The following is a 23,956-nucleotide window of genomic DNA, read 5'->3' on the forward strand; positions in this document are numbered from 1 at the left end:
TGCACAAATAAAGCATTAGGCAGCCAGAGTTACTGAAGTGACCATTCATCCATCTGTCCAGCCGCCTCTCTGGTGTTAGTTACTTCATGCTTACTTTGTGCCCAGCATGAGCTCAGAAGAAATGTTTAGTTATGGTCCTCACACTTCTGGAAGCTTAAAATCTAGTTAGGGGACATGAAACTGGTGTTTATAGTGAAGCTTACCAAAGAGAAAACATTTATCTGGCCAAATACTTGAGGTTCATTATTTTATATGAACAACCTAGGGAGCTTTCTTTGCTTATGACCTGGAAGCTTTAAGTCACAGGCATGAGCAGTTAGAGCTCACTGATTAGATCTCTGTTAGAAGTGATCCATTCTTTGAATTATCAGATTCCTAACTTAATTCAAGAAGGAAAGCTGAAGTCATTTGAAGGCAAAGTGAAAAGATTACAACTTTCCTTCTATAAATAAAAAGTAAGGGAATATTTACTGAATCTGTAAAATTATAAAGGCAGTAGATCATATAAAACCAAGAATATAATAATGTTATTACTGAATTTATAATTTATTGTGTACATTCTAAAACAGTACTGTTTCATTCTGGTCAGAAATATAATTTAATTAATTTCATGTTTTTATTTTTCCCTGTCTTAATTGATTTAAAAAACTGTTTAGAAAATTGTGACTGAGAACAGATCTGTCTTATGGAGTTTTCTTTTTTAAACAAAGTGCAAGTATATATTTTACATATTTGCTTTTACTTAGAGAGAGAAAAAAAACCTTACTTAGAAAAATACAACTTGGGTGTAGTACCATGTGGTGTAAACAACTGAACTATTTTACTTTTTACTTTCCTATGAATGAGCCAGTATATATTTATTACTGGAGTTCCAGCTATAAAATTCAGGTAAGGGGTTTAAATATACCCTAGAGTATTATTTAAAAATAAATTTGTTTCTTTCAAATAGGGTACCAGCCTTGGTCTATGACATTTGGGACAGAAATTAAAATATTAAACTTTTATTACCTAGTAAACTGAAAATAAAGTAAAGGTTAAATAAATACAAAGCAGAAAAAAATATATGTACAAAATCACAACCCCTAAGAGGACAAACAGTCTACTGTTCTCTACTATGAGTGCTTTATCAGCAGTAGTAATTCCACCGCAGGGGCAGAGCTAGTACTCAAAAATGTAAACAAGTATGTACTTTGTTTATATAAAGAAATATGCAGCATGGTGTGTATTTCTTTATAGATATCAAACAGCTACATGGATTGTTTCAGTGCACCAGTAGGGGCCAGCAAAGAGTTCTTAGAGTTTTTCAGAACAGAATTGGCATTGAGATATGTTTATTTGATGTGCTACATTCTTTTTAGACTTCTTTACTTACCAAAACACTCTCTTAAGTGAATAAATTGCAGAGACAGTGGGATAAAATATCTTGTGTGCTCAAACTATATTGGGGCATAGTTTTTCTGTCTAATCTGCATATATTTTTAATGGAATGTTTGCTTATGCTATTTCTTGGCAGAGTTTTAATAGTCAAAATATAAATGGCATCATTTAAAGACTGTACTACTTGGCTGGAATAGGCCCCAAAATTATAGAAGAAATGCTTGGTGACAGCTTCTCTTAAACTTTTTTTTTTCCTCTCAGCCGTATGCTCAATTTTTGCAATAGTATTACTAGGCAAATTTTGTATTTCTATCCTTCAGCTTTCACTTTGTATAAGAAGTGTTTTGGAAGCTAAAATATTTATCTGTTTGATCTCATGCTAAATTTTAAATGCACACCACAGTTTTGGTATTTCCAAATTGCATAACTGTCGGAACTTATCTTAAAAAACGTAACAGTCTCTATTCCTTTCTACATTAACTTGACTAGATTCCTAGTATGGCTACTATTTGGAAATTCAATCCTCGATTTGATACTCAATTACATGGGGTTTCATTCCTACCAACTTCCTGTAATTCTATCCCTATGGGTAAAAATATTAGTGGTCAAACTGCGCTGGAGAAAGTATAGGCACTGTGATTCCCGTAGTTAAATGTTCATTTAATAGAGCTGGAGTAAAAAAAAATACTGTTTCAACTGGAAATGCTAGAAGATTGTTGTTCTTGTGTTACTCATTCATGCAAATTGGAGAAGGTATAATTGAAACAAGGTTGGCAGTGTGCGAGGCAGTGTGCTTGCTGCAGCTGAGCTCAGCTGAAAGGTCGCTGGAAATCAAGTGCTTTGTAACTGAAGGCATTTTGACTACAAGCAATTCAAGACATTTTGGAAGCGGCCGTCTCAGGAATGGGTCGTCTTTTTCTTCCCGTGATATCTGGTATCTAATGTTTTACTTAGGATAAAGCCTACTACTTGAGAGCCCTTTCAGGCACCACAAATGATTTTTTCTTTCGACGCAGTGCAGCTGCTTCTAGCCTGTCTACCGACAGAGATCTTTGTTATGACTTTCAGCCCTTAACATGTTTGGAAATGAGAACAAATGGCACAAAGCTTACGATTGCACTTTGCAGCCAGAAGAAGCAATACTTTTCCCCTGTCAGAAACCTCCGGAGATGATCCGGACAGCAATGCTCACATGGGCTTCCAACGACCCACGCGGATTTCAGCGTCCAACGTCGTTCAGATGAAGCTGACTCCCAGACAGACTGCGCTGGCTCCGCTAATAAAGGAAAACGTGAAGTCTCAGGAGAGATCACCTGCTCCTTCACCTGAAAATGTTACTAAAAAGAGCAGCTGCCTCCAGATTTCACTGCAGCCAACCAGGTACGGTAGCTGTCTTCAGTCCAGCAGTGCCTTAGCCGATGGGGAGGATGCTCCTTTTGCCTGTGTCTTGCAGGATGGCATTTACAGCAGTGCTGCGGTTGGTAATGAACTGAGTGCTGTGAATGATGATAGCTTTTTGAGCAGTCCTGCCATTCGCAGCGGCAGCCTTAGTAACTTTTCGACCAGTGAAAATGGGTCTTACAACAGCAACGGCAGTGATTATGGGTCATGCGCCAGCATCGCAAGTGGAGGCTCGTACACCAGCAGTCTCGTCAGCGACAGCAGTGGTTACACTTTTCCGCCAACGGATGAGTCGTTTTTTGGTGGAAATTTCTCTTCGGACGGCACCTCCAATAGAAGTGTGCCCAACAGGAATATTACTCCGTGTGAAATTTTCTCAAGAAGCACAAGCACAATTCCTTTTGTCGAGGATGACGTGGAGCATGGAGTCGAGATTATGACATTGTCAGTGGGCAAAGACTCGAAAATTCCACTAAAACGTTGTTCATCCTTAGTCATTTTTCCTCGGAGTCTTTCAAATACCCCACCAACGTCTCCCACAAGTACGGGTGCGCTTCCAAGCAAAGGATCCTATCAAACCTCACACCAGTTTATTATTTCTCCCGGTGAAATTGCTCACACTGAAGATGGTACTGGTGCTAAGGGATTTCTCTCCACAGCTGTCAATGGGCTTCGGCTATCGAAAACGATCTGTACTCCCGGAGAAGTAAGGGACATACGACCACTTCACGGGAAGGGCTCATCACAAAAGAAAATGGTTATTGCAAATCATAGCCCAAATCAGACTGTCTTTGAAAAGTCATCGGAAGGATATTCGTGTGTCTCAGTGCATTTCACCCAACAGAAAGCAACCACATTAGATTGTGAAGCTGCGAATGGTGATTGTAAACCAGAGATGTCAGAAACCAAGCTTAATTCTGATCCAGAGTATATGAAGCTGACGGATAGGACATCTGCATGTTTACCATCCTCCCCAAATGTAGATTACCAAAGAAATAGCAATGGACAGTTGGAAAGACCAAATTTACAGATAAACAAAAACCATGCTATTTTACAAAGAAGTATTTCATTAGGAGGAACTTACCCAAATGTTTCCTGTTTATCCAGCCTTAAGCACAATTGTTCTAAAGGGGGACCATCTCAATTACTCATAAAGTTTGCATCTGGAAATGAAGGTAAAGTTGATAATTTACCAAGTGACAGCAGCAGACGTTTCACAAATGAACTATCTAAATCTTCGAAGCATTCTTGTAAGGTAAGTTTCCTTTGGTCTCGGTAAATGTTAATTTATATTAGAATAACTTTAGGAAATAGTTGGTTAAAATTTATTATAACTAAACAGTTTTATATACTTTCCTGGTCCTTAGCTAGCAAATATTTTTGTAGTAATGAACTTTATATTTGTAAATCTAAAGAACCTCTTATAATTTGTCACTCTATTTATTTTACCAATGTAGAAAATATTCATTAAAAAAGAACTTTCCAAAGTGATTTAGGCCATAAAACATTTCTGTAGCATAAAAACAAGCTTTAAATAATAATACTTTACCTTGGTATATTTACTTTTCCCTCCCCTCAAGTGGCATCATATTTTAATGTCTAACTTCATTTTTTATTCCAATTTTCAAAATGCTTATTTAGTACTCGCCCCTCCTTAATCATTGTGACATAAAGTAAAATGTAGAATGCATATTTAAAATATATTTTTTTAAAAAACCTATGTGAAAATCTTGTTATAAATGAACATGGAGAAAACTGTTTTTTTAATATGAATTTATTAGATCATTGTTAAAAACTATTATGTTCATATTTGAAGCAGAGGAAAAATAAATGGCATTTTCATTTGTATATACCCTTAACCACAGGAATTTTGTTTCCACCCTATTTTTCTTTAGTTACCAGTTAAGACTGCCTTCTAGAATGTAACTTACTCTTTCAACAATATTAAAATTTAAATTTTATAATTTTGAATTTGGTTTCAATTGCTAGGTATTTCCCATAATTTTCTAGTTACCTTATTAATTGTTATTTTGATAATTTTGCTTTATTTTATTAGTAATTTTACTCTAATGAATCTCAACCAAAACATTTCTTTATGTAATGTGGCCTTTCCAAAGTATCTTAAGTGTTTGGACCTTAAATAGATTTAAAACATTTTTGTGTTTGGAAGGTCTGGCCAGGATATTAAAACATTTTTAATACCGGAAAATTAAAAAAATATTCTGACTAAAGCAATTCTAGATGACAGTACAAAACAATTTTTTTTTTGCAGGGGGAGGAGGAGTGGAAACTTATCAGTTTATCTGTGTTTATATAACACTCAATATCTATATTAAAGATTTAAAAAAAACTTCTGGATAAGTAGCTTAAAGTAAATAAAATATTCAGTAATTGCTAGTTTGTTTTCTCTTTTGAAATCTGGTAAATATAATCATTGTTACCCAATGCTTTAGATGTTAATATCAGCAACTACTTTACTGAAGATGAAAAAGGTCAGATTTCATATTCTGATCTATTTTTTAGAATTGTTAATTCTGTTTACAAAACTGTTTAAAAATCAGCTTTTAGGAGATGATAGTCTACTTAACTGTTTTGCCCCCTAAAAGAAAGCAATGAAGTGATACTATGAAGAAACATATATTAATAGTTTGCTAATTGAATTTACATGTACCTTGTAAATTTATTTTACTTTTTATGAAATAATTAATCTGCAAGGAATAATTAACCTAGAAATACTTATAGAAATATCCTTAAAATAGTTGATTTTGTGGCAGTGGTATAGTTTGTTGTTGTTTATGCTTTTGAAAATAGTATTTTTAATGTTTTTAATAAAGTGTGACTAAATACTTTTGCATGGCTAAAAATATGCACTTTTATTGGTTTTATTTAACTTAGTAAGCTTACAAATATTTTTTTTTTGTGACAGCCAAATGCCTAGCTTTGTGCAGATTCTATTTTTTGGGTAGATTATTGGATTATAAAATAGTTAAAAAGTGTGTAATTTTCCAGAGAGCTTGAAATTGTTCTCTTTTTAAGTATTTATTAAACAACTCTTTATAAAAGTATAAACAATATAGTGACCACTAAATTCAGCATATACTAGATCGAAATTGATCTAAATGTTTAATGGTAAGTCAAGGGCTTGTTTTAAGAGGAAAGTACTAATGTTTTTTCTAAACATAGCAGTGGCAACAATAATGGGATTTTAGAAATAATCCCATGTTTATCAATAATTATATATTAATCTAATTATAGTGGTATATTGTAACTCATTTATAAATAAACAGCTCCCAAAATATTTCCCATGACTCCAGTTAGTCTGGGTTAGTGTTCTGATATGCTGAGTCTGGATTCACATTTAACAAGTTGATATTAGAGTAGCATTTAGTAATGTCAGCTATCTGTACCGAGCAGCCGTGAAATTAAATCACTGCTTTGGTCAGGGACCCTTGATTCTAAAGCACTAGAGGACCACATATTCTTTTCTTATGTGTTAGTCTCTAGCAGCATAGGATCCATTTTCTAGCTCTCTATAATCAGCAGCCCATTAATGGCTACTTTTTTAAATTGAGTGACAACTTTTACCTGTATCTACAACAGGGCTCTGTTCTGTGTTTACAACTTAGAATGAAGATGAACCTTGTAGTCTGCATGATGGTGTTTCTTTTATTTATTTGCTATCAAAGACTATACCAATAACTGACATGTTTACTACATGCACTTTTTGAAAAACAATATTACTTTTGTAATGGCTTTTGACCTGAAAGTAGGTATTTGATGTTTTAACATTGTATGTAATATTTTGTCAGGTCTATCAAGAAGTAAATCAAGGAACTAAGGTAGTTTTTATCCAGTTATAGAAATTACTATTCATATTTCTAAAATCTGTGTAATAGTTTACTCATTATCATTTTATTTTTCTCTATCTGTTGTTTTCTAAATCTCATATATTATGTTGTGTGAGGATACTCAGAGTTTTCATTACCTTATTATTTAAAATACCTTAGCATTTTGCCCAAAGTTATGTATTTCTTCCATTCTTCACTATATGCATGTTTTTATCAGAAAGTTTGGCTTTACATTTTTTCTTTTTGTTATGAAACTTTTTTGTCCATTTTCTGTTACTTAATCCTGGGTAGGTAAATTGCTTAAGCTTAGTATAGTAAGACTTTAAAAGTCTATGTCTCAGTGCTTTCAAAAGCCTTTAACACTAATCTCAAGATTATAAGTTTCAATAATTTAGGTGTTCTTCCTAAAATAAATGTCTTAAATATGTACTTATTTTAGTGTTCCATTATTTTCTTGGTTTTCATTTTATTAACTTTAACAGCATATTTAGAGACATTTGGTTAAATTTATTTTGAACAATACTTAATCTTTCCTATAAAAACCAATGTAGTTTTGCTCTGGCCGGTATGGCTCAGTTCGTTAAAGTATTGTACTGTGCACCAAAGCGTTGCTGGTTCGATTCCTGGTCAGGGCACATGTCTGGGTTGTGGGCTCCTTCTCTGGTGGGGAAGTGCAGGAGGCAGCTGATCGATGTATCAATGTTTCTCTCTTTCTCCCTCTTCCCTCCCCCCTCCCCCGCCTTTACTCTCTTCCTCCCCTCTTCTTTCCTCTCTCTCTAAAAAAATCAATTTAAAAAACCCGATATAGTTTATAAATATTGACTCTCAAACTGTGATGCAACATTGTTAATGACCAGTTTTGGAAATTAGTGAGAAATTTATGCTTGTATATTTCTTAGAACTGAGGAACTATAATATTAATTTCAGAGTGGGTCAAGGAGTTGAATTGTTTGCTTCAAAAATACTTTTACTTTCTCTGTAGATGTGTCTTCTTTAATTCATCCATTTAGCACACATTTGAGTCCCTAATATTTACCAGCACTGACCCAAGCACTGGGAATAAAAGATAATAAAGTGCAGTGTCTATTTTAGGAGCTCCCGTTCTAGTAATAGAGACACACTGGTAAACAAAAAAAATTTCAGTGTAATGTGCGATGTACTGAAATAGAGGTGTGTACGACAAAGTGAGAAAGATGCAACAGTGTTTGTCTGGAGAAGAGGACCTGGTTGGTAGAAGAAGGCTTCGCAGAGGAGGTGACCTTTGAGCTGCGTCTTAGTAGGTGAGTTGGAGTTCCCCAGGCAGAGAAATCAAGGAGGATATGCTAGGGCAGTGATGCTCAGTCTCAGCACTGTTGACCTGTAGGGCGGTTGCTTTTTGTTGTATGGGGTTGATCTGTGCCTTCTAGGATGTGTAGCAGCATCTCTGGCCTCTACCCACTGGAGGCCAGGAGCGCCCCTCTTCCCCAGTTGGGACAATCAAAAAATGTCTCCAGTCATTGCCAAATGGCTCATAGGGACAAAATTGACACCTGCTGAGAATCGTTGCTCTAGGCCAGCAATTTTCAACCTTTTCCATTGCATGGCACACATACAGTAATTACTAATAGTCTGCGACACACCGTAAAATATATTTTTTTGCTGATCTGACAAAAAATAGGTATAATTTTGATTCATTCACACTAGATGGATACTTTTGTGTTGGCTGTTATCATTTTTTTATTTGACAATTTAAGGGAAAGGGGGTCAGTGCACTGACTAAATGGTCAGGTATTGCATGTCTTAAAAGTACTTGTGACACACAAGTTGAAAGCCACTGCTCTCGGCAGAAGCAGTCGGTTGCACATGCAAGGCCAGTTGTGTGAAAGAATCACCCTACAGAGGGTTGAGTGTGACTCAAGCATAGGGAGTCCAGGGATATAGGAGGAGATGGTGAACTAAAAGTGGGTTGGAGTCCCCTTGGGTGTGATCCCATATGCTGAAGAGAAAGCAGCGTTAGCCTCCTGCGCACGGAAAATAGGCAACGGAAGTCTTTACTTGCAAGTGTAATGTGCTCATTTCTGCGTTTCTAAGTAATACTTTTATGACACTGTGGATTATAAATGAATCAATTTTTTTAACTTAGATTTTTGGGTGAATGGTGATGTCATGAACTGAGATGGGGTATTCAGGAGAAGGGGCCACATTGGAGAGTGAAGAGGAAGTCAAGCATGATTAAGTTTACGTACTGGGAGGCTTATGTATAGGGCAGGTGGAGATACAGGACCAGTGCTCAGGGGAGATATCAGAAGCTGGAAATGGAGGTTGGGAATTAAGGGTATAGTCAACTGAAAAGCATGGAAGTGAGACAGGGATTGGGGTGGGGGGGTGGGAATAAATCAGAACTTTGGGACCACCAACTCTGTGGAGAGAGTGGAAGAAGAGCTAAAGAGGAGACTAAGAAAGAGCCACTAGAGGGCAGAGAGTCCTGGAAAGCATGAAGGTGTGGAAGGCAAGGGAAGGAAAAATTCAAGGTGGGCAGCATACAATGCCACAGAATTTATGTATCCTTCGAATGTGGCAGTAAGGAGGTCCTTGGGGACATTAGCAAGAGTATTCTCAGGAAAGTAGTGAAAAAGCCTGATTGAAATAAGAATGAAACAGGTAAGGAAGCAAAATAGCAAGTGAAGGTTGCTTGCTAAATGTCACCAAATAGGCATGAGATACTGTAGGCAAGGTATATATTTAGTGGCTACTACATAGAAGACAGTATTAGGTAGCTATAACACAGATTCTCTTACTACAAGAACATTGTAGTCTATATTCTGAGGGGTGGGGGGGAAGCTGTACCTCTCTGTTCTTTCATCTTAGAACTATAGAATAAGGGAGTGTACACGGTAAACACCAAAATGGAGATTCAGCAATATGAAATGAAGGAAATTAGAAGTGAAAACTTGAGGCCACCTATGAATAGTCACAACTCAATTTGAGCAGCACTACTCTTTCTTAGTCTCCTCCCTAACACCAAAAATAAGACAAAGCTAAAACAGAGCTTCCGTGTAGAAAACAAGTCAGGGTTTAAGGCCTATTCCTGGAAACCATTTGGAGAGTAGGCACCCGTGTCTTTATGTCACTGGCTTCCTCCAGGATATGGAGCCTACCAGATGCTAGCTATTGTGGGTCCTCACCCTTGTAAACCCACTCTCCCCTTACATTATGCATGAGAGTGGAACAAGGTAGAGCAGGAGAAGCCAGGACCAGGAGCCAATTTAGGCAGAAGGGGCTTGGCAGAGTCCCTGGGTGTGGCCAGCCAATGTGTTGAGGTCAGGAGGGTGGTTAGCAGTTAGGAGCAAATGAGTGCTGAGAAAGTGAACCAATGATGTTGTCAACATAGCCAGGAAATACCTGAAGTATTGCTCAAGTGTGTGATTCAGTATTCTTTGTTTGCCCGTGTGTGAGATTGGAAGACTATGGTCAGATGAAGACAGACACATAAGAGATGTATAAAAGAAAGCCTTTCAAAACAAGAGGTGAACAGATCTATCTCCATTCAGTGGCATCTTTTGGGGAAGGCCCTCAACATGGGAGCCATTATTGAAAAGCAATTTTACCTTCAATGAGATTTAACTAAATGGCTTAGATGTAACTAGAGCAGGTCTGAGAACTTGGAAGGGCAAGCAGGAGCATGTCTGTGTGCCTTGTAGCTCAGTTCATGGCAAGTCACAACAAAGAACACCTTGACCAAGAGGATGTCTCTATTTAGGCTTGAGGGTGTCTGTGTGGGGGGTGTTGTGGAGGGGGAGGGAGATCAAGCCTTCTCTTGACTTAGATGTAGTACAAAACCATAACACTCTGAAATATTTTGTGCTTACCTTAACAGAAAAAAATACTACTAAGCAGCAACAAATTTACATCAAGGATATTGGTAGTAGAGCAGACAATGTCTTTAAATTCAGTTGTTCATTAAGTAAAGACATATTTTTAACAGAATTTGTATCTTTAGTCTCCCTTACAGAAGCTGAGAGTGTAACATTTTATGAGATAGCTAAAATAATATTATCCAGGACTACTTAATTTTTTTCTTTTCTTTTTTCTCTCAATTTTTTGTTGGTAGGTATTGCCTTCTAGTGCTTTAGGGGTTGCAGTTGGAGAATGGTGTGTTAAGTTGTCAGTTGTTAAATGCAGATTCTGGTTCAGTAGGTCTGTGGTGGGTCCTGAGAGCTCCATATTTCCAACAAGCTCCCAAGTCATACCAGTGCTACTATTTCCCCAAACACACTTTGAGAAGCAAGGTTTAGGACCATTCATTTATGAGAGCAGTAATACAGTTCATAGTTGAAGTATTCAATGGGTCCCTCTCCTGCTTTTACATTAAGAAGAGCTATAGGTATACTGTGGCCAAGGCCAAATAATTTGCAAAGAGATTTAAATCCACTTAGGCATTGAGAGTAGTTATTGATTGAGACCATGTAATACATGAGATATTGTCCAGACCAAGAAAAATCCGTGAGCAAGGTTGCCTACCTGCCTCATAAAAGAACCTTAATAATATATTCTTCCAGAATTCTATTAAATTTCCCAGGTTTACCTTTTAGTTTCATCTAAGGACTTAAAAACTTTGGTCTATAAGGCATGCAGTTCTACTTAAAGAAATCTATTTAGTTCATCATGGCTGTTATCCTAGTTTATTTGAAATGTTATATTTTTCTTCATTATGCTGGCTTATTCAAGCAACATCTTCTATCCTCCTCTTTGTGAACAGTTTTAGTCTTTTCAATATTCTTTTCTCTAGCAGTGCCAGATAAGGTGCTACTAAGAATGTTTAAATATTGCATATGGTTTATGTAATGAATTGAAACACCATATATAATACATGCTGAGTTATGAACTGTCCTTTTGATAGCTCTATAAGGAAAAAGTTTAAAAATTCTTTATGTATAACTTTAGTGCTTCTTAAAATTATACATTACTTCTCTAGTATAAATCAGTATATGAACATCTTAGGAACTGTTCTTCCATTCAAGCAGCTTAAGAAATCTTATTGATGGCTGGATTTTTGTAGTCTTTATGGCTACCAAATCGCTTAGCTTAATTTCAGGGAGCCTCATAAGATGAAAAAAAATGATAAAAAGGAAACATAGCTAGAAAAAAGTTAAAGATGGAAATAGATAGGCAAGCAAGCAGGCAGGCAACTGTAAATTTTCTAGAATTGATGAGAGAAGAATTCTAGACAAGGAATTAAGCAAATGGGTAATCTTTTCTGGGCTCTGATTTACTACAGTGTGATTCCCTAAATCGGGGACTTTTTGTCTTATTCGCTGTTAGAGCACCCAGACCTAGAACAGTGCCTAGCTCAAACGAGACACTCAACAGACATTTAGTAAATTAATGAATGAAGCCAGGAGACCCTTTGGGATGGGGTCGAGGTGACTGGAGAACCCTGAGAGATGGGGGTAGCCAGACAGCCTTGCACAAACAGATAACCAAACTAGGATATTTAAGTGATGACTGTAATGATGAGTGGGAGCTACTTGATGCTTCATGCTTTGCACAAAAGAGTGGCACTCTTAAATGAATACCTTGTCCCTGGGGTGGGTGCCAGTGGAATATTATGATCGTGACTCAAGGATTAGTTTCCACAGTGGAGTCTGATTCATAGCCTACGTATTCCACTAGCTGCTACTGTAGAACTATGTGTCTGGATAGAGGTTCAGACTGAGTTTTCTAAAGAGAAGATTGAGTGGGCCAACACTTTTAGGGGTACTTAAACAAAGGCCATTTGGCTGGCTGTAAATTTATCATTGTTTAATAAAACGACTTCATGCCAGGCTTGATGTAAGAGCTGGATTCTGAGTCGTTCCTGGAGTCTCAAGTAACTGTTTTAGCTGAGAATGACCTTTACCTTTTGTACCAAGAGTGAAAGACTGAACCCTCTCAGAGAGTCACAGAGCTTAATGGAAACTCAAGTCATCTTCAAAGCAAAGGAGTTTCACAAGTATTTATCAGAAATAGAATATGTCCCTGCTGTAAGTGGCAAATATTATTCCTGGCATTGATGAGTTTATAATTTAGATGGGAAGACAACATAAACCATTGAAATAAACAAACCAAAGTACAATAATGTGTAATATGTAATAATATCCCTATACTTACTTCAGACAGGTGAGCGCCTAAGGTCTGAGATATGTGGTTGCCTGTATAATTTTAAACCAGCTTTAATTTTTATCAAGATAACACATGTGCCTATTTTTAAAATCAGGTGTTATTTCTTTGGAGATTTCTCTGTTCTCTCTGCCTCTTGGATTGATCTGATAATTTCCTATTCTCTCCTGTTTTCTGTCTCTTGGCCTCCTTATCCTATTTTCTGGAAGATTTCCTTCGAGTTTCTCTTCTTTAATTTTACAATTTTGGTTGTTTTAATTTCTATAGTTTTATTATGATTCCATGTTTTTATTCTTATTTTACAAATACTATCTTTTTTTTACTGCTGGTATCTTCATTGAAACATTAAAATATAATGCTATCTATTGGGGGAGCATGCTGGAACATTCATTACATAGTTAATAAGAGTTTCACTTAGTGGTTCTGGTCTGTATTGAAAACAGTTTGCCAAAGTCTGCTTGGTACGTATTACATCTGAGAGTGTTCAAACAATGAACTACCCGTATTACAGAATGAGCAAGTAATTGAAACACTAACAGGGGACTCTTCTAGACAGAATTTGCTAGTAGAGTTTAACAAATGTATTGAATAAATACAATCGTTTATTTTAGAATATTTTATTTCAGGTTTGTTTTGTTTTGAAATGGGTCCTACATTGTCTCTGGTTCCTGTGGGTCAGTTTGTTGTTATTGTTGCTTGTTTCTTGCTGTTATTGGACATTTTTCTCCAGGAGTCCCGTGCACCTTGCTGTCTGTCCATATTTGAGAAGGAGTCACTGAAGTGACCCGGAGGCCCTGTAGCTGTGTTGTGTGGGGCTTCGCAACGAGTGGGCTTCATTGTAGGGAGACCTGTCACGCAGCATCTGGAGGCCTTTCTCAGAGATCAGTTTGTTCCTCCAGAAAAGGCACTCCCAGTGGTCACCCAGTGATGTTTGCTAGCCATGGAAATGAAGGTGACTTCTTCTATAGGTTCTGAAGCTGAGTTAATTCAGGGTAAAACATGTCTTAATATTTACTTACCAAATTCTTAAGGCCTGATGATAATTTAAATAATTTACTGGTATAGTAAGTGAGGGGCCTGGTTTTCATACCTGTTGTCTGAAATATATTGAATACATTCTATAAGTGAAGATACTCCTAGAAAGACTAAATTAAATATTCTTTTTTTAAAAATATATTTTATTGATTTTTTGCAGAGAGGAAGGGAGAGAGAGAGAGAGTCAGAAACATCGATGAGAGAGAAACATCGATCAGCTGCCTCCTGCACATCTACTGGGGATGTGCCCGCAACCCAGGTACATGCCCTTGACCGGAATCGAACCTGGGACCCTTCAGTCTGCAGGCCGACGCTCTATTCACTGAGTGGTTTCGGCCTAAATTAAATATTCTTTATAATAGAATATACGGTTTCCTTAACATATTTCCCAACCTTTTACATTTCTTGGCAATACACTTAAATGTAAGTGTGTATGCCTGTCACTCTGAGGAAGAGAATAGACCTATTAAAATGGGTTGGGAAGGAAAAAGAGACCATAATGACCCTCTACTAGAATGTATTATTGCATGCTCACTGCCACCAGAACTTAAAACTTCAACTGTGATATTTTTTAATTTGGAGAAAATCCTGCTGTATGCTTTTAAGCTCTTAACCCTCTATGTGTATCTGTAAAACTTTAAACCAGGTAACATATATTATACACTTTTCAAACAGCTCTCTGAGATAGTGGTTCTCTCCATATATGAGATAAGGAACAAGCGCAGAAAAGTTAGAATGACTTACTCAAGATCATAAATCTAGTCCATGTCATATATAGGCCAATATTCAGGTCTATTATATGTTCTACAGCACTTTTCTGCAGCATCACAAGCCAAGAGGACTTTCATTCTACCCCGCAGCAGGGGGAGTCCACAAAATAAAGCTGCTTAGGGCAGGTTATTCTAGTAAAAGTAGCATCAAAAAGAAGAAAAAAGTGAGAATTGTCTAAAGGAAAATTTCCACCTGGACTCACTACCATCTGATGATGAACTTTTACCCTCTGTAGACATATAGTCCAGTCAAGTCCTTTCTTATTGCCATTGGTGAGTGAAAGCTACATTCAAGGATTATTGTTTGAGCACATTTTTACTAGAGAACCAGTTTATCTTTCAAATATTTTTTCTATTCTTCTGACTTATGACTCAGTATTTATCATTGTGTTGTTCTTTCTGATTGTTTTCGTTGATCAAATAGCACATATTGTGTTTCTACCTCCTAAAACACTGTTTATGAATTTCATTCTTATGTTCTTTTTCTTCAGTAACTATTATAAACTACCCAAATCATTATAAACTACCTATATTTTTTGTTTAATTTTTCTGGAAAATTTCAGACACACACAAAGGTAGGAAGATTAATGCATTGAGCCCCCTTGTGTGTCTCCAGTGAACCCCCAGTTTCAGAGTTATCAACATTTTGACAACCATGTCATTCATCTCCTCTCCTCCACTGTTGTTTTTTTCCCTTTGGGTGACTTCTTTCTCAGGAGCATCCTTGAAAAGCTTAACTCAACCTTTCCTTAGGTATAATAAGCCGACCTATTTTTAAAAACGGGGGTGAGGGGAATTATGATTCTGAACACAGAAGCGTGAATAAATCAGTCAGCTCAGGGGAGCTTTCTGAATCCCAGGGCAAGAACTAAACACAAAATCTTAAAACCAGAAAGTACTGTTTCACTGAAAAATTTTCTAGAACTCCATCTGTGAAGCACAGTGGCCAGTAACCACATGTAGCTATTGAGATTTTAATTAATTTAAATTAAATCATATTTAAAATTCTGAACCTCATTTGCACTAACCACATTTTAAGTGCTCACAGGTGATTAGTAGCTACTGCACTGCACAGCACGATAATGAATAGCCATTATTGCAGAAAGTCCTATTGGCCAGGGCTCCTCAACATTCCGTTTGAGAAGCAAAGCATTGATGCCCCTGAACTCGGACAGGGCTCCAATGCATTGAGGAAGGTACCTAACGCCACAGAGCGTGGACGCTGTGGTGACTGAAGCCGGGGAGCCACATCCAATGGCCTTATTCTTCTCCACTGGCACCTGTCTTGCTGTTTAAGCAAGAAAAATTTGGCTCTAAAGGGATCTTTTGAGTTCTTATTTTCTTAAACAACAGTAACCCACACCCCCCCTCCTTTTTCCTGTTTTCATTGATATATTATATTCTTGAATAAAAATTACGAGTCTCCAACCGTGGGAGAAATTTTAAAAACTGCTTATAGGTGAGGGAAACTTATATTTGACCAGATGATCAGGTCATTAAATTGTAAGAATAATCAGTTTCTATTTCTGAATTTTTTTTTAAAAAAACTGAGAAAGATTATTCATTTCAAAAAGTAAAAAGTGTTAAACATTTCATTCTACGACTACATTAATAGTCTTGTACCAAGGACTAACAACAACAACAACAAACAGAGCAAAGAAAGGAAAAAGAGAAAAAAAGAAAAACTACTTTGGGAATCATTTGAGTATTATTTTGTTGTTTAGAGGTATTCTTTGGCCAGTCCTTTTGGATCTTCTCCCGATAAGCTCATTTTACCGACAATAAACCTTTGAATGTATTCGCCAGTCACTGTGCACCATTTGTGCTTAATGCTATTTGTTGATGATTAGGGGAAATACTAATGAAACTCCAACAAGCAGATTTTGCTTTTAAGACAGTGATGGCGAACCTATGACACGCGTGTCAGAGGTGACACGCGAACTCATTTTTTTGGTTGATTTTTCTTTGTTAAATGGCATTTAAATATATAAAATAAATATCAAAAATATAAGTCTTTGTTTTACTATGGTTGCAAATATCAAAAAATTTCTATATGTGACACGGCACCAGAGTTAAGTTAGGGTTTTCCAAAATGCTGACACACCGAGCTCAAAAGGTTCGCCATCACTGTTTAAGATGTCTTTTGTTGTGAAATGCAAAAGAGTTGACGACATCGTCCCGACTTTTGATGGGGCAGTCTAAGCCAGGAAGACAAAGAACATATATAATATAATTTGAAATTAATTTAGAAATTGATTGAAGTAGAAGGATTGGAGAGTTGAAATGATGGTAGCTTCAAGACTGCTTGCTCATGAATCAGAGTTTGCAGGAGGATCGTCTCATTAAAGTAGTCTGTAGCCTGCAGACTTGGATTTGTCAACAGAATTCTGTTTCTTTGTTACTAATGTTTTGGCCCCACCCCATAACAAAGAAACAGAATTTCCGGAGGATGAGGCCCAGAAATCAGGATTTTAAAAAGATTCCCAGGTGATTCTAATGTGCAGCCAAGGTTGAGAACCACTACTCTAGGTGTTAAATACCCATAAAGGCAGGGTGGATAGGGATATAACAAAGAATAAAAGTTTTCCTTAACTCTTCTCCTATATACATCCATAGCATTCTGTATTTTTACTTCAGTTTTTGCACACATTCTAATTACAGGTACATGCTTGTCAAGCAGGCAATATTGTACGCTTTATGACATCAGGAACACATTCTCCCACACTTAGCATAGAGCCTGCCTATGGAAGCCAATCACTAACATTTGTTGACCTCACAGAATTTATAATGCCATTGGAGCGAAAGGGAACTATAACACAGATGTTAAAAGATACAAGATGAAGTAGAATTTCAGAGGAGAAAATTAACACTTTAGTCTCATCAAGAAAATTTTCATTAAAATGGCATTTAGCTAGGCCTCATACATGGCTGGGATTTACACAGGCAGAGAGAGAGAGAAAGAAACTTTCCAGAAGGCAGAAGTGAGAGCAAAGACATCATATTCTACTAGGAGGCTTATATTAATAGATAAGACTGCAAGGTAGATTGGAAAAACACGTATGGATGGCCTAGAATCCCATGCTAAGGAATTTATAGTTTTCCCTCTGGACCAATGTTTTTGAAAAGTGTTCCTATCCAGCCTGTAAGATACCTCATATAAAACCCATCCCATTGACAAATAAGTTTGTCTAATGCCACATGCTATATTTCTTGGAATGTCACAATGCACACTAATAAAGTTAAGTTCCTAAAGTCCTACAGGAAATAAACTTTTGAACTTCCTTTAACCAAGTATTTCCCAAATATGTGACCACCTTTGAACTCTTTTAGTATCCAGCAAATCTATTATTCCTCAGAGCACACTTGGGAAATGATGTTTATGCAATAGCCAGTCTTCAAAGGTTTTGAAAAGAGGATTGCCATCATTAGAAAATATGTTTATATTTTTACACCTTGAGCTAGAAAGAAATGCAAATACATAGATACCTGACTCATTTTGCTTCTAGAGGGATTTATCTTTGTCTTAATTTACATTGTGTGTTATCTTAAAATGACCAAGTTCATTTGGAAGTAGGCAGGATAAACAGATAAATTTAGATGCCCTGCTTATTCATGTTCAGCTGTTACTAATCATTGCTTACTCTTCCTAGTTTTCTCCAAGGATTAAAAAGAGATGTAGTTCTCAAGGTGTGACTGCTGGATCAGATGCATGAGTATCACCTGAGAACGTGTAAGAACTGAACATTCTCAGGCCCCATCCCAGACCTACTGAATTAGAAATTCTGGGGGTGAGGCCCAGCGCTCTGTCCTTAGAAAGCCTTCCAGATGATTCTGACACACACGGAAGCTGGAAAACCACTTGAGATGGCTAACCTAAACCTTAGGTGAGGTTGAGAGCAGGAGCTTCCAGACACTTCTTCAGCTGCCACAGCCTCTGTGTGACCATTTTAAAGTAATTACAGTATTTTAAGTTCATCTTCGCCTGCTTTCTTGTTTACAAATTAAATATCTGAGATTTTGCACAGCTTTTTGGTTTCTTAGAATTAAAGTCACCGTATCTTTCTCATCGTGACAGCCATCTGCTAAATTTGTTTCTCATTTAGGGTATAGATATAATTCCCCAGAGAATATTAGCTTCCAGAGCTTCAAAGTTTACCTTTTCTTTCCCTGGGCGAGTGGCAGACATTCCTCAAAGGAAAAAAACAACAGCAGCATCATAAGTAAGTGGTACAGTAGGCACTCTGTGTCTGTTGATTTTCAATCAAGAATGAATATTTTTCTCTCTGAGGGGAAGAGCCTTTTATCCCTTTTATCAATTATGTAACTGTGGGTATTTCCTGATTAAATTATAACTTTATCCATGAGTCTTCTTTCATTTTCCTTTGTTTAGAAATGTACATTTGAAACAATGGGAAACCTTGATGAGCCTCTCCCCTTTTTTGAGGAGGGGAGAAAAGTTGTAATAAATGCAAAATTTTCTTCTCACCTGTATAGTCCTCTAGTTAAGGGGCATTCAATACAATTGCTTCTAAAAGTATGTTGGAGATAATAAACTTTACTTTAGAAAATAATTATAAAATCTAGTTCATGTTTGATAAAGCACAACCTGATTCCTATTGCTTCAGATCCCTCTCTTTTGTAGCCTATTAAAAATGTGATTATATTTGAAAGTCCTCACAGTAAATTATAAACTTAATTTTAAAGCATGTAGCAACAGAGGAACTTGTCAAGGTAAATCATCAATTTTCACAAGTTTGTGATGATTATAAAGTGGAGACCTCCAAAGAAACTGAAATTCAGAGGAGAACTCAAACTGAAACTGATTTAGACAGAGGTTTCTCCTGGCTCCCTCCCTACCCCTGTTTAGTAGGTAAAAAAAAATTCCTTTAAAAATGTGAAGGTTGCTAGGACTATAGAACGCATGTACCCAAATTTTCAAGCAGTATGAAGCTATTGTCAGAGAACAAGTACAGTTTGTGTCTTACAGTTAAATGTACCAGACAGACTGACCAGCTCAGCAAATCACACGGTTGGGACGCTGAATGTTTGTTTTAAGAAAAGACATCCGGTTTCCATAGCACTATGATTTTATAGCATAGATCAGATTATACTGTTTATTTAGCTAACACCATTTCCCCCTCAACCTACTGAAAAGATTGAATCAATAAATCTTGAACTCTTAAAAAAATGTTTAAAATAAGCATGTCACAGCATAGAGTGAGTCTGTATGTGAGAAGGAAGGTAGAAGCTATGCCAATGAAATTTTACTTAATAAGATTTGTATACATTAGAAAAAAAGCTAAATTTAGAGTAGTTTTTGCAATCCTTTTTTCTATTTATAATGTCTAGGATGTAGTATGAAACCATGTAGTGTGGATTTTGAGAGGATGTTCATGAAAATAGTTTTTATAGAATTTTGGAAGCAGAAATGTGATTTCTTCTTTTTAAAAATACTATAAATGGGTCCATTCATATAAGTTCTGCCTATTTATCCTTTGTCAAAATATTGACTTTCTAAGTGTTCAAATCAAGAAAATGTTTAACCTCTTAATTCATAAATAGTTTAAATTCTACTTTTCACAAATAGGTTTTCAGACAATTTTACTTTTAGTATCCCAGCTTCGAGCTTTTAACTCTATTTAGTCTTTTATGATCTCTGAAATATCTCTTGACTTAACTTAAATAGTATGATTAACAATGGCTTGAACATATTTATAGCTATACATTTATTTTGTTTCTTTTTTACTGCTTGCCCCAATTTATTTTCTTTGACTAGTGATCTATGACATTTGCACTGAGAGAATTTGGATACAGTTGTGTGAAGACAGTAGTTATTGACACTGAGTAAGATATTAATTCAAATACAGATTTCTTGATCTTGAATCTTTGATCTTGACTTTATCTTTGAAAACTTGCTTTTGGGCTTACTCGGGACACTATTTCCTTCTGTAACACCCAGTCAGTCAGTCGTTGAGATCTGTTTCCATTTCAGATGAGTTCATTGTAGACTTTATTATTCTACAAAATAAAAGTTATCTTGGGCATATATGCAAAATGATAAATATAAGTTCATTCATTGAGGCGTTGTTTGTAACAGCAAAATATTAGAAGCAGCCTAAATGTCTATCCATAGGGAGGGAACTAGTTAAATAAATGTTGGCATTCCTTACAGTGGCATACTATTCAACCACCAGTGAGGTAAAGCATGCCTTTGTGGACTGATGTGAGACAAGGTCCTAGAGATATTGTTAAAAGGGGAAAATGTAAGATGGATAACAGGATGTCAAAGAAATATCTGAAGGGATGTCCAAACTAAAAAAAATGACTGCTATTGCCTTTTGGAAGGACAGCGGGTGAATTAGATAGCTGGAGGCTAGAAACCCTTTTTCTTTTTTTCTTTCCAATTTTGTACCCAGTATAACAATTACTTTTAAAAATCAACCTGATTAGAAAAGTGCTGATAGGTCAGTCTGAAAACGTAAACTATACTATATTTAACACTCATGAATAAAATGCATTTTTACTGATTAAAATGAAAAGTTGGATATTACAGCAGAAAACTTGGGCAAGGTTGTTTGGCTCTGGTTATGAGGAAGTGATTCTTCCTTTAATATCTTGCTTTTTACTGTAGACTTATCCTGGGAAATTATTTGTAACTCGGGTTTAATGGAAACTCTTTTGAAAGCCAAGTATTCTTCAAAGCTATGACACTTGAACTTATCTCTTTTGAAATTCTGGTTTTTTTTTGTAATAAAGCACAATCTTCAGTCATTATTCGGCCTTATCAAAATTAACAACAGTTTGTCCTCCTAAACTTAGAGCCATCTGTAGTTTTAATTGAAGTTTTGTGAAAGAAGTTGGTTGGATTTTTCTCTTTTCATATTCTAAAAATTGTTTTAAGAAACTGAAATTATCTTTAAAATATTAAAAAAGTATTATTTACTGACTAAACTGTGCCTACTACAGTTCAGAATCACCTGCTGTTCTGAATTATTTTGTAAATTTTCAGGCATTCTTAAATTAGTTATTATTTTATTAAATGCAAATTTGCTTTATGAAGTAAGTGGCATGCAGTTCGAATATAGGAAATAACTCCTGCAAAGAAATGCTTGATATTCAGAATTTGGAACAATTGGTTGGCTAGAGAAACATTAATGAGCATCACAGACTGACTTGCTTTCACAGGAATGAATTTAAACTATTGCTGTTTTTTTTTTCTTTTTTGTAAATGGAAAAAGAACTTCCAATTGTCCATATTTGTAGCAACCATATGTCCCAGACTTTGCAGGATAGTTCCTAGTTTCATATTCTCCATCTCCTCAGAATAGGCATATTGATTTCTAGCTTGGAAAGTGTGTTCATTCTTCTAATAGAAAGATAGTTCTTTGGGATCATTTCACTTTAAGTAGAAGTTAAGAAACTCGTTTCAGATCACTTGTTTCAAAGGAGGAAGATAATAAGATGTATTGCAAGACATTTTGAAAATACGTCTTTATATACCAGAGTGACTTGAGACATGGAAATTTTCATTATGTGGGATTCTTGTTCTGTGCTTTTGTTCACAGAATGCAATCAATGAACAAGGAGTATGGGGCAACAATATCTGGGATGAAATGTTTTCTTTCTGTCCTGCAGTGCCCAGGCACTGCCTCTGCAATGAAGACTGAATATTGAGGGAAGATGTATAAGTTAAGAGTTTTTAAGAAATAAGGAGCACAATTAACACATGAAATGATATTCAATATCATTGGCCATCAAGGAAATGCAAACAAAGCCACAATGAGATTCCTCTTCATGTCTACTAGGAGGGCTATTATAAAAAATATAGGTGGGAATTAATGTTGGCAAAGATATGGAGAAATCAAAACAGACTTACAGTGCTGGCGGGGATATAAAGTGGCATAGCCACTTTAGAGAGTCTGGCAGTTCCTCGAAAGGTTAAACAGCAATTCCACTCCTAAGTATATACTCAAGAGAAATGAAAATATATGTTAACACAAATACTTGTACTCCAATGTTCATAGCAGCATCTATCTATCTACTTATATAAAAACCCGGGGTGATGTTCATCATGACCAGAACCATCGTGACCTAGCGGAAGGAAGTCAGTCCTGCAGGGAGCTGTTTCCCGTAAGGGCGGGGTTTGAGGCAGGAACCCGCCCTGGGAGCATGGAGGCATATCTTTATATAAAGTGTGCCACGCCAGCACGGCCAAGGGTGAACCTGAGTGGGGGCGGCTGAAAGACTTAGAAAAGACAGACAAGAGAATGAAAGCCGGGTCTTGGTGGGACGCCGCTTCTCTGAGAGATATTGACCACACCCACAGCCGTATCTTTATTTTATAGCAGATGCTACGAGGCAAAGTAAGGGCGTGACCAAGATGTTTACAACCTTCTCCTGGGTTTCAATCCTACTCAACCACATGCACCTGGACTCTATCAAGCCTACATCACTCAGGCACATGGAGCCACATGTTCGGACCATAGGTTCAAGCTTACAACTACAGCTGTTGGCTATAATTGTGCTGGGAGGGCCCTGACCTCCAAGCTGGGACTTGCACGTGGCAATGAGAGGACTGTGCCCTCTCATCAGTCCAAGGCTTGAACCTGTCCAAAATACTGTAGCGGCTCCCTACAATAAAGTCTTAATTCTGTTTCTTTGTTACTAATGTTGTGGTTCCACCCCATAACAAAGAAATAATTTCCGGAGGACGAGGCCCAGGAATCAGGATTTTAAAAGGATTCCCAGGTGATTCTAATGTGCAGCCAAGGTTGAGAACCACTGCTACAGATAATATTAAACATATATCTAAACGTGCAATTCTTTGTCCAAGAAATGAGCATGTTCAAAAATTAAATGAAGAAAATTTGGATATACTCGATGAAGATTTTCACACATATTTGAGTGATGATTCCATTGATTCCACAGATGATGCTGAAAAGGAAAATTTTCCCATCGAATTTCTTAATAGTATTACTCCTTCGGGAATGCCGAGTCATAAATTAAAATTGAAAGTGGGTGCAATCATCATGCTATTGAGAAATCTCAATAGTAAATGGGGTCTTTGTAATGGTAACAGATTTATTATCAAAAGATTATTGAAGCTGAAGTATTAACAGGATCTGCAGAGGGAGAGGCTGTTCTGATTTCAAGAATTAATTTGTCCCCATCTGACACTGGCCTCCCATTTAAATTGATTCGACTACGGTTTCCCATGATGCCAGCATTTGTGATGACTATTGATAAATCACAAGGACAAATTCTAGACAAAGTAGGCATGTTCCTACCTGAACTGTTTTTGCACATGGTCAGGTATATGTTGCTTTCTCTCGAGTTTGAAGAGCATGTGATGTTACAGTTAAAGTTCTAAGTACTTCATCACAAGGG

General features: G+C 36.6%; 1 protein-coding gene across 4 annotated transcripts in view; it reads left to right on the forward strand.

Annotated features, from left to right (window-relative positions):
* The window catches only part of NEDD4 (neural precursor cell expressed, developmentally down-regulated 4, E3 ubiquitin protein ligase), a 117,721-nt gene that overhangs the window by 45,571 nt on the left and 48,194 nt on the right, over window positions 1–23,956 (forward strand). For 2 of the 4 annotated variants that reach the window (XR_002828533.1, XM_023751619.1), the window contains exon 1: window positions 2,035–4,033. The exons of 1 other annotated variant lie outside the window; for it this stretch is intronic. Coding sequence is in view for 2 of the 3 variants with exons in the window: in XM_023751619.1 (XP_023607387.1) it covers window positions 2,474–4,033 (1,560 nt within the window). In the remaining variant the exon portion in view is untranslated. Of the gene's footprint in view, window positions 1–2,034; window positions 4,034–23,956 lie in introns of those variants that run through there. One more of the 4 variants, XM_006085917.3, reaches the window with a different exon arrangement.

Source organism: Myotis lucifugus, unplaced genomic scaffold (assembly GCF_000147115.1).
Source record: "Myotis lucifugus unplaced genomic scaffold, Myoluc2.0 scaffold_23, whole genome shotgun sequence".
In the NCBI taxonomy this organism is placed as follows: Eukaryota; Metazoa; Chordata; class Mammalia; order Chiroptera; family Vespertilionidae; genus Myotis; species Myotis lucifugus.